General features: G+C 47.7%; 1 protein-coding gene across 1 annotated transcript in view; it reads right to left on the minus strand.

Moving 5' to 3' along the window:
• STX8 (syntaxin 8) overlaps positions 1-12,095 on the minus strand; it is a 79,853-nt gene that overhangs the window by 57,909 nt on the left and 9,849 nt on the right. The window contains exons 5-6 of the mRNA XM_058817211.1: positions 10,699-10,823; positions 9,358-9,450 (exon numbers count right to left, since the gene is read on the minus strand). Coding sequence (XP_058673194.1) covers positions 9,358-9,450; positions 10,699-10,823 — 218 coding nt within the window. The remainder of the gene's footprint in view (positions 1-9,357; positions 9,451-10,698; positions 10,824-12,095) is intronic.

Genomic DNA, 12,095 nt, shown 5'->3' on the forward strand with positions numbered 1-12,095 from the left:
AACCCTCCTAACTCAGCCAAAAACCAGAGGAGAATGAGTCAGTACAACACCTTGGTGTATCTATAAGGGTATAAAATAAATACAATTACACAGAAACTCACACAACAAACATTTTCCCAGCTCCTCTAGCAAAGGCTGCTCAGCACAGGGCAATCCATCCCCTGCCCTTCTTTGCCACAAGCAGGACTGGAAAGTCAGGAAATAGAATATAGCTGGATGGGATATGGAATATAGCTGGATAGGATAGGGAATATAGCTGGATAGAACATGGAATATAGCTGGATAGGATAGGGAATATAGCTGGATGGGATAGGGAATATAGCTGGATAGGATATGGATTATAGCTAGGTAGGATATGGAATATAACTGGATAGGATATGGAATATAGCTGGATAGGATAGGGAATATAGCTGGATTGGACATGGAATATAGCTTGATAGAACAAGGAATATAGCTGGATGGGATAGAGAATATAGCTGGGTAGGATATGGAATATAGCTGGATAGGATATGGAATATAGCTGGGTAGGATATGGAATATAACTGGATAGGACATGGAATATAGCTGGATAGGATATGGAATATAGCTGGATAGGACATGGAATATAGCTGGATGGGATAGAGAATATAGCTGGATAGAACATGGAATATAGCTGGGTAGGATATGGAATATAGCTGGGTAGGATAGGGAATATAGCTGGATAGGATGTGGAATATAGCTGGATAGGATATGGAATATAGCTGGGTAGGATAGGGAATATAGCTGGGTAGGATAGGGAATATAGCTGGATGGGATAGGGAATATAGCTGGATAGGACATGGAATATAGCTGGATGGGATAAAGAATATAGCTGGGTAGGATATGGAATATAGCTGGGTAGGATAAGGAATATAGCTGGATGGGATAGGGAATATAGCTGGATGGGATAGGGAATATAGCTGCTCCCAGACAGGTGGGGATTGACCAAAAAGGGGCTTTAAAGGAGAACAGACCAGGCTTGTCCCTCCCTGCTCCTTCTGACACATGACAGACATCCTGAGAAAGCAGGCTGGGAAAATAAATCCCCTTCCACAGGCCCAGCTTGAGATTTTCTCGAACGGAGGAAAAGCAAAATGAACATGGAAAAAAATCATCAGCGTTTTGAAATATCTATAATTACAGTTGGGTTTTGTTTTCTTTTTAAACAGTTTAAATCAAATGCCTGAAGAAGCAGATGGGAAACTCTCATGTGCTAAAAGTTGAGGCTTCTACCAGAGCTCTCCATTAGGAAACAAAAGACAAGGATTAACAAAGAAGATGTTTGAGATCATAATTCTTATCAAAAAATCCTGAAAGGTTTAGAAAAGCTGGAAGCTCATTTCCCCAGCAGCTCTGGTCCCTGATCAGACAGATTGAGGGAGACAGTTTCCCCCTCCCCAACACAGGCTGGGTGAGGTAGGGATTGACTAACTGTGGAAAAATCCACATAATTGAGAAGACAAATGTTGAACAGTTATTTTACAGCCTGAACTATTGAAGGAAAAAGGCTGCCCGTGCCAAGGGGCCAGCCAGGCTCATTGTGTGTGAGCAGCCCGGGGCAGCAGTGGGGCTTTCATCCCTGCCAGGTGCAGCCCCAGGGCTGCAAATACTCCTGGGAGAAGGGAAAACACCCCTGGGAGCAGCAAATAAACAGCCCTGGGAGCAATAACCTCTGCAAATGCCCCTGGAAGCAGCAAATAAACACCCCATGGGGAACAGCAGCAAAAAACACCCCTGGGAGCAGCAAATAAACAGCCCTGGGAGCAATAACCTCTGTAAATACCCCTGAGAGCAGCAAATAAACAGCTCTGGGAGAAGCATCCTCTGCAAACAGCCCTGGGAGAAGCAAAAACAGCCCTGGGACAGCAGCAGCATCCTCTGCATGTCCCCTGCACACGAGCCTTGCTGAGCCCCTGGCTGCTCCCCATTCTCTATTTCCAGTCACCTAAAGTGACGCCTTCAGGTTTGGCTTTTCTGTTTTCAGGTTCTGTGCTGCTTTAGTGTGTGGGTCTGGGTTCATATCAGGGGATGTGAGCTCCGTGCACAGAGCAGGGAGACAAAACAACTCCTGCTCCAGCTGGGGACTAAGGACAAGCCATACAGGTGACAGGCACAAGAGCAGAAACTGCATTGAGGAGAGAAAACCAGAAAGGATGGGACTGCATGGCAAACCCAGCCCAGCAGAGCCTGACAGGCTGCACAGGGATGATTGCTCCCTGTTCCTCCCCGTGCTGTCAGCAGCCCTCTGTGAAGCAATGGCTAGCACACCTCACACCTCCTCCTGCTGCTCCAATCATCCAACACTGCTGAAATTGCCCTGGGCCTGAGCTCCAGAGCTCCTTGTGCAGGTTCCCATCTGGCTGCACACCCAGGCTTGCAGACACATCCATTCTGCAGTGGCTTCCCTGCTTTTTCCACATTCCTTTTAAGAATACCAGGAAATTTCACAGATAAATAAACACTGGAAATACTGAAGCAGCAAAGTCTCATACTTTAAAGGTTAGGAAACACTGTAAATACTTTTTTTTGTGTAGTTACCTTTCTCAAAGCAATGCAAATTCAGTGTAACCTTGGTTTCCATCACCCAGCAGGCAGCACAGGCAGGGTGACTTCCTTGACAGACACCAAATAATTTGTTTTATCCTCATCACCCAGCACGAGGCTGCTTTCCTGATGGACTGCACACAGCTCCAGCTCTGCTCTGGAGTTAAAGCTGCCCCACAGACCTGCCCAGCATGGCCCTCCTGACAGCAGGGCTGAGTGTGCTCTGACTCTGACAGCTTCCCTGGGAGATGAAACACCACTACTGCAACTCACATGGAAAACTGGAGGTTTATTCTGCAGTGAAGGTTTAGTTTGGATGTTCACTCAAAGAGAGTTTGAAGCTCTCTTTTTCAAAACCACAAGCAAACCAAACCTTATCTACCTTTCCAATATATTTCAGGGCCATGGTTTGTGGTGGAGCTGGCAGTGACAGGTTTATAGCTGGACTCTGGGATTTTAAAGGCTCTTCACAAGGAAATGATTCCACATCCCCAGTCCCAGCTGGGGGTGGTCCAGGTGATCCCAGAGCTCCTTCCCAGCCCAGGTATTCCCTGATTCCCTGCACCCAGCCTGGGGTGCCCAGCCAGGCACTGCTGCAGAGACCAGGATGGGTTAAACCCTCAGCTCCTGGGCAGCAGCACAGATAGTTCTGTGCTCTCAGGCCACATTCATCTGCTGCTGCTGCCACAAACCCTCTCACAAGCCTGGCCCCACTCCCTAAACGTTTCTCCACACCTGGAACAGCCAGGCAGGGACCTTACAGACAGCTCTTGTCACCACAAATGCACAGCTCAGCCCCAGAAGAGATTGAGTCCCATGCAAGAAATGAGGCAAGACCTGCAGAAAACAGACTGCAAGGGCTGTAGGACTAAAAATACACCCAAGAAGTGCCATGTAAGCTCAGGTTTGGCAGCTCCCAGCTTCTCAGCCTAAGCACTGCACTATTCAGACCACTCTAGACAAAAAGCAAAGTTAAGTTTCCCCCTAGGAAGGGTTAAATCCACTTAAACAATGTGCAATAAAGACAGAGCTGTGTCCCAGTAACACTGCAGTTGTTTCTATTCCATACAATAAGCTCAGGAAGCAAAATTAAAATCTATCTGCACGGTCTGAGGTCACTGGGGCTAGGGATCGTTATTTTAAATATGAATATTAGAAACACATGGTCCTCCATGGAGGCTTCCAGCAAAGCTGAACCTGCTGGTGCTCAGCCTTTCCTGGGAATGCTGAGCACCTCCAAGGGGTCACAGAGGCAGGATGGAGCCACCTCCAAAGGATGGAAACAGATATTGTTTAGACAAGATGGTGAACATCTCTGAAACTTCAATCTTTACTCATTTCTGATTTACAAACTAATCCTAACAATGATGCAATGCATCCCCAGCCCCTGCTCTGAGGCTCAGCACTCCAGCACACCCATACCCAGTGTTGATTAATTTGTATTACAGCAAAAATTTCCTAATAAACAGAAACATGAAATGACTTTAGGATTTTGCCATAGCCATGTAAATAACCTTTAGGAGGAGCTCTTCACTGTCCATGTCCTGTCTGGGCTGCTGCAGCACTGAGCACTGCCCTGGAGGGGAATCTCACTCTGCTGCTGCCTCCAGTAAGCCCTGGCAGCTCCAGGAATGTTTTCATCCCTTACTGATGGTGCCGGGACTGGCAGCACCAGGGACGTTTCCATCCTTTACTGATGGTGCCAGGAAAATTGTCCAGGTGTGTTCAGAGCAGCCAGAACAGGCTCCAGGCTCACACTTCCATCAGGGTAACCAAACCCTGCCCCAGGCTGAGCTGGGTCCCTCTGCAGGATCTTGTGCCACCCACTGTGACCAGAGGTGACACTGCAACCTTTGCTTTGCACAGCCATTGTAAACAAAAACATCGTGCCACAATTTCTGGTCGGTTTCAGAAACTTGATTTTGACAAGAAATTGAAAACGTTACATAACCATATAATTAAAGGATTATTATGAGAGATGGTTTACTTAAAATGATCCTTTCTGGGTAGGGACATCCTGACTGGCACAGCACTGTCCTGACCAGGAGAAGGACATGAAGGGTCTGATTTTGCAGTTTATCTAGACATGAATTTATTTATGCTCTGCTGTGGAGTTCAGAGGAGCCGGAAGCAAAGGAACCCCTCCTCAGCAGAGCAAAGGAATGACCCTGGCAGGGAAAAATGCCAAACAGGGCGAGTTTTGCAAGCTCCCAATATTTACCATCCATCCCAGAGTACTCCATTCTCATGCAAGCATGTCACAATGAGAAAACATCTCTATAAGGGTAAAACAAACAGCATTCACAATTTCTGAAAGCATTCTTCCACAATTATTGCACTAGATTAGATTGCCTCATCACCAGGGCCAGAGGCCATTTACACTATTTTCTTTCTTTTTTATTTTTTTTATGGAACAGATGAAAGGATTACAGAAAGTTTTCTGGGGCCAAATTTGGAGCTAATGATGGGAAAATTCTTTTGCTAATCCCCACTGCTAGCAGACTCCTGAGGCTGGAAAAAAACAATGTCTCCTGGTACCCAGCTTCTCTTTTGCTCATCAGTGCAAAATGCTCCACTCAGGAGGTTTGCACAGGCCCAAAACCAGCTTTGAGCAGAGCCAGAAAACCTGCAGGGCAGAGCTGCAGTGAAAACCTGAGCACACAACCACTGAAACCCCACTAAAATGAGGATGGGAGAGCCAAGGATGGGGCTCAGCACAGCAACATCCACCCCAGGGGAACGGGCTCTTCTAGAACATTCTGTGCCACCAACATCCACCCCAGCTGTACCCTGGGGGAAAGCGGCTCTTCCAGAACATTCTGTGATGCAGGGATCCCACCTGAGCAGCCCCTGCTGCCTCCAGAGGTTCTTGCAGAGATGTGGGCTCAGGCAGGCTGGTGTCACCTGCTGTCACCTGGGCGCAAGGACAGGACCCTCCATGGGCACAGCTGTCTCCAGGGCCCAGGGATGCCCAGGGACACAGCTCCAGCTCCTGCCCCTCAGCACCACCAGGCACCTCCCTCCCAAAGGGGTTTAATCACTTTGCAGTCATTTAACAAACACAAAGCAATCCACACGTGAGGAGTAAACTTTGCATAACGAATCCCTCGGTGTTGGTGCATCTGCAGGGGCACAGCTACCCCAGCTGGCACCAGGGGACAATGCCCAAATGCCTCCGGGCACCCCGGGGAGCTGGGGGTGCCAACACCTCCAAGGAGCTGGGAAAAGCAGACCTGAGGAAATGAGTGTTTCATTTGTATATTCATATATAAATATATAAAAATATATAAAAATATACATATTTTGTAAATAGAATTCATATTAAATATATATACAAATATAATAAATAATATTAATATATGATATATAAATAATAAATATATAAATATTCTATAAGTAGAATTCATATAAATAGAGAAATAAATATTAAATAATATAAATAATAGAAATTTAATAATATATAAAGATTAAATAAATATATACATATTATATAAATATAATTCATAAATATATTGATATATTTCATTTCAGGTCAACAAAAGAGTTTCTTTCCAGTTGGATGGCAGTGTGTGTGTGATCACTGGGATGAGAGGTCACTCATCTGTCCTCACACAATGGCAGAGTCAGTCACTATTAGGAGTGATCAAGGTTCAATACTTTCCACAGCCCTATGCATTGAATTCAGGCTGAATGAATATCTTGTATATATCCTGCCCCAAGAGCTACTTAGCTGCACAGACACACGTGATCCTTACATTTTCCTTGCCCAGTATGATAGGGATAACCATGGAAAAAAAGAATATATAGGCTGAGGACAGCCACTACTGCAGTCAACATGGTCAATTCTTTCTCCCAGCTCCAGTAGAGCATTAATATGCTACTGAATCTGAAATTAAAAATCTAGTTGTGGAGCCTGGAAAATTGGTACCCAGCTCCCCAAAGGCTAATTCATTAATTAATGCACGTTATCAGCTGCTCCTGGACGAAGGCAGGCTTTATTTTAACAGCAGGAGAAGCTGCAGAAGGTGGGAACATCCCCAGCAGCCAGGCAAGGGGAAGTGAAGCTTCCCACAGAAAGGGGCTCTGATGGAAAGTCTGAGTGCAGGAAAGAGAAATGTTGAAGCAGCACTTAATGAAGATGAACTTCCCGTGCCTCCCCACAAGGCAGACGATGCCATTATCACTCAGCACCAGGAAGGAAAGGGATTCCAGGGCAGGGGAAATTGCAGGGCAGTTATCCTCATCAGCCTGGGCCAGCAGCAGAGACAGGGCTTGGCACAGAGCCTGAGCAAAGTCTGCTCGTGGTTAACACAGGGCATGAAGTGAGGTGTGCACAGGGAAACAGCCCCTGGAAAATATTGCTAAGGGCTTCAGCTCCTGCAGGGTGCCAGTGGCAATGAAATGTCTGACCCTATCCCTCATACCTGCCAAAAACCCCCAAAAGGGATTGCATTGAGTCAGGGGAAACAGGGGAGCTCCCCTGGCATGGCAGGGATGGAGGAAGTGTTGAATGATCTGCCCCTCACCTGGAGGCTCCTCCCAAATCCCCTGGGCAGCTGCAGCCTCTCCTGCTGACCCTTCCTGCAGGGCTGGCAGCTCTGCTGCTCCTGGCTGTGGGACACAGGCTCTGAGCACCCCCAGGAGCAGCACACACCATCCTCACCTCTCCTGCTCAGAGCACCCACAAGGCTGCCCTTTGCTGCCTCAGCTCAAGGTGGAGCTCCAAGGAAACACAGGAATTTGCTCAAGGTTTGTAACTGTCTCCAAGACAAACAACAGCAGCACTATCTGCAGTATTTGTAAAAAGGAGGGTTAAATATATTCCATTCACAGATATTTCCAGGTTTCGTTGCTAGAAGTCTGGCAAAAATACAATGGCACAGAACACATGGTCCCAAAAAACGTAAGAATTTGGGGAACCATCCCCAACCCCCAGCAGGGAAATGGGACACAGATTGTGTATTTTCCTAAGGAGAAACCAAAATTTTACAGAGAATCCATAAACATGCTCATGCTTCCCACCTGTCTCCTATTTAGAGGAAATTCCTATTGTATATTTAGAGGAAAAGAAAAAAAGCAATTAATATGACTTTTTAAACAACAATTAATAAAGGAACCTATGAGATGAGACCCCTAATTGAAAATGTCTTTCCTCACACGAGGCAGAGGATCCAAACATCATGCCAAGAGCACTGAGCATGGTCTGTCCCAGCTGCACAAACCCTTCCTCAGCAGCCCTAAGATTAATAAACAAAGACATATTGCAGGAATTTCCCCTCCTATTCTAGGCATTTCACATCCCTCCTGGGTTTAGCTGTGGCAAACAGGAGAAATCCATCCTCCTGTGCACAGAGCAGAGCAGCCATCAGCACTGATGGTGTGAGTGTGGAACCCCTCAGTGTGCACAGAGCAGAGCTGCCATCAGCACTGATGGTGTGAGTGTGGAACCCCTCAGTGTGCACAGAGCAGAGCAGCCATCAGCACTGATGGTGTGAGTGTGGAACCCCTCAGTGTGCACAGAGCAGAGCTGCCATCAGCACTGATGGTGTGATGTGACTGTGGAACCCCTCAGTGTGCACAGAGCAGAGCTGCCATCAGCACTGATGGTGTGATGTGAGTGTGGAACCCCTCAGTGTGCACAGAGCAGAGCTGCCATCAGCACTGATGGTGTGAGTGTGGAACCCCTCACAGTGCACAGAGCAGAGCAGCCATCAGCACTGATGGTGTGATGTGACTGTGGAACCCCTCACAGTGCACAGAGCAGAGCAGCCATCAGCACTGATGGTGTGATGTGACCCCAGAACCCCTCACAGTGCACAGAGCAGAGCAGCCATCAGCACTGATGGCAGGGATGTGACTCTGGAACCCCTCACTCTGAGCAGAGAGGTTCCAAACTCCAGAGACTGCAGAGGGCAAACACCACCCCAGAAGAAGCAGGAATCAGGGTTTCAGGCTCTCAGCAAGGAAAAGGACACTGTCCTGCCCAGGGATGAAGCCCAGGGCTCTCTCTGGGCTGTTCCAGGTGGAAGGGATGCAGAGCTCAGCAGGATCTGCTCATGCCACAGTGAGGTGAGTAACAAAGCACTTTTATTTACTTATTATTGCAGGAGAGCAACTCCACTGGGCACTGGCTCCTCTGAAAGGAGCTAGGTGCTCTCCTGGTTCAATATGACACTGAATTTGAGCCACACTTCTGCCACAAACCCTCCCCAACCCAATCTCTTGCAGCAAACAGTGCAAGGCTGCTCCTTTAATCGCTGCCTCAAGACTTCTCCATTAGCTAATCAGGAAATACAGAATGAGAATGCTCAAGTGAAGCCCTGCAACACATAAAAACTGCCATAAAATGGAAAAAGGCAGAAGATGGAGCACAACATCCGTTCTGTGCTCTGGAGCAGCAATCAACAATGTCCTTGTTCCAAAGTCAGGCTGGGGGAAGCGCCCCAAGTGTTCTGCACTGGGCACAGCCCACAGGGGAGGAGAGGGGCACAGCAAAACCAGGTGTGAGCGGGCACAGCAAAACCAGGTGTGAGCAGGCACAATAGAACCAGGTGTGAGCGGGCACAGCAAAACCAGGTGTGAGCAGGCACAATAGAACCAGGTGTGAGCGGGCACAATAGAACCAGGTGTGAGCAGGCACAATAGAACCAGGTGTGAGCGGGCACAGTCTGCAACGGCTGAACACACACCTTCAGTGCCAGCTGCTTGCTCTGTGGGCAGGAGGAGCAGTTGTGTGAGGAGAGGAAAAAACAAACCCCAGGTTTACACAAAAGTGAGGCAAGACCTGGTCCTTACCGTTCTGCTCGTCCAGCTCATTCCCAATTTCCTGCCCCATTTGTTTCTGCCTGGATATGATTGAAGAAAGAGCATCGAGTCCAGCATCTTGTTCTGCACCAGGAAAATATATTAAATTACTGCTGAAATGCCAGGCTACATAAAATAGGTAGAAGTGAAGGAAAAAACCCCACTCTGTGCTTAAAGGGCTAAAATGTATTAAGAAAAACACATGAACACAACATGAAAATTCATCCTTATGGCAACAGTGCTCTTGAAATAACGTGAATGATGGGTAAATAATTTCTGTCCTCTGGCTGGGACATTTTGCTGAGGATCCAAAAAAAAAAAAAATCCAAGAATTTAACATTTAGCTGTTACTCAATCATAAATGCAGGGGATTTTCTGGCATGCACAGAGAGCTCCAGATTAGCCTTTTTAAATTTTCCAAGCAACTTTTAACATGAATAAAAGAAAACAGGTGATGCAAACACCAAAGAATTCCAAGAGATTTTGAAATCTGCGAGAGGACACGGAGGGTGGGGAGAGCTGAGGGGATGAGGGCAGTGACACATGGGGCAAGAAGCACATCCCCTGGGCCTGCAGGGAGCCCCTCAGCCCAAATGTGCAGCTCTCCCTGCCCAGAGCTGCCAGGGTGGCACTGAGGAGCTGCAGAGGGGTCAGTGCCCAGGGCACAGCAGCGATGGCCAAATGGGCTGCCCAGGACACCTCCACTCCTGCAGCCTCCTTTAGCCCCAGTTTAATTAGCTATAAGGTAATTAAAAACGCAGCTGAGCCCCTCCTGACCCATCAGAAACCCTCCTGAGCTGTTGTTCCCAGGCAGAGTGAAGCAGGCTTTTCCTGGAGAATGATTTCATTGCATCACTTCCAGGACTGGAATTGCCTGGAAATGACCTCATCAGCCACCTGACCTCCCCAGGCTGAGCTCTCCCAACACTCCCAAAGCCAGAGACTCCTCATGGGTGCAGAGGGCCAAAATCTGAAGACCGTTTTTGGATTAATTAATTTGGAGTTAATTCTTACCTTGTCCCAGTTCAACAAGACCTTTAATGCACCCAGCAAGGCCCCTCCAGCCAGGGCAGTTATGTGATCACACAGCACACAAAACCATAAATATGGGCAAATCAGAACCTCTGAAATTTAATTTAAGAGGTTGCATCCAGGTAAGAACATTGCAAGCACAATGCTGCCCCTGCACACACAGAGAGCAGCTGCCTGGAGCTGCTGTGTTTGACATCTGTAAAGAATCAAACTTCAGCCCAGCCTGGAGTATTGAGGTCCAAATAAAAGCTCCTCTCAGAGTCCCAGAGATGCTCAAAACAATCAGAAAGGCTCTTGTACCTTCAATGATCCTTCTCTGCTGCTGCCTGAGCTCATCAAAGCCAAGACCTCTGGTCTCCTCCGATTCTTCCAAGAGCCAGGGGTTGGTGACGCCTCGTTTGGCCCCTCCTGCCATGAGGCTGGACCTGAAAAGAGCCCAGTGAGTGATTCCCACCCTGGCTGGGTGTCTGTCCCCTGGCACACAGCACCCAGGGTCCCAGTGAGTGATTCCCACCCTGGCTGGGTGTTCTCCCCTGGCACACAGCACCCAGGGTCCCAGTGAGTGATTCCCACCCTGGCTGGGTGTCTGTCCCCTGGCACACAGCACCCAGAGCCCAGTGAGTGATTCCCACCCTGGCTGGGTGTCTGTCCCTTGGCACACAGCACCCAGAGCCCAGTGAGTGATTCCCACCCTGGCTGGGTGTCTGTCCCTTGGCACACAGCACCCAGAGTCCCAGTGAGTGATTCCCACCCTGGCTGGGTGTCTGTCCCTTGGCACACAGCACCCAGAGTCCCAGTGAGTGATTCCCACCCTGGCTGGGTGTCTGTCCCTTGGCACACAGCATCCAGGGTCCCAGTGAGTGATTCCCACCCTGGCTGGGTGTCTGTCCCTTGGCACACAGCACCCAGAGCCCAGTGAGTGATTCCCACCCTGGCTGGGTGTCTGTCCCTTGGCACACAGCACCCAGAGCCCAGTGAGTGATTCCCACCCCTGGCACACAGCAGCACCCAGGGCTGAGCCCTCTGTGCAGCCCTGTGCAGCAGGGATCAGCCAGAACAATCCCCAAGAACAAATCCACCTCACAGGCTGGAAGTGGTAAGGAAGGACAGAATTCATCTTACAGGGATAAATAATTGTGTAATAAATCCACAGATTGTACAAATATATATATGTATATATATATATATATGTATGTGTGTATATATATATATATATACACATACATGTATATATATATATATGTATGTATTTATGTGTTTATTGTATAGATAAATATATGTATGTATTTATTGTATAAATAAATAAACAAATCCATATAAAATGCTGTTTGCATGTAGAGCACATAGCATTCCTGGGAATACACATTATTCCTGGATTTGCTACCTGATCAAAGCATATAAAATACTGCCACAGCCTCAAACAGCAATAGGATCCACTTGTTAACAGAGATGCAAATCAGATGAGAATTCCCTGCCATGCTGACCAAAGCTAAGCAGGAACATTCCTGGATTTTGGGAACTGAGATGGACACAGCTCCCTCCCTGCATTTCCCAGTCTGGCACCAGCCCGAATGAGAAGCCAGGAGCACACACTCCTAAATGAAAGAGTAATTAAATAATGGGTTTTCTTTTCAAAGAATTATGACTTGAGATTGTTCACATTACAGACACCTCCCTGGTGACCACAGAAAACAAGA

The sequence above is a fragment of the Ammospiza caudacuta genome, chromosome 19 (genome assembly GCF_027887145.1).
Source record: "Ammospiza caudacuta isolate bAmmCau1 chromosome 19, bAmmCau1.pri, whole genome shotgun sequence".
NCBI classification, from domain to species: Eukaryota; Metazoa; Chordata; class Aves; order Passeriformes; family Passerellidae; genus Ammospiza; species Ammospiza caudacuta.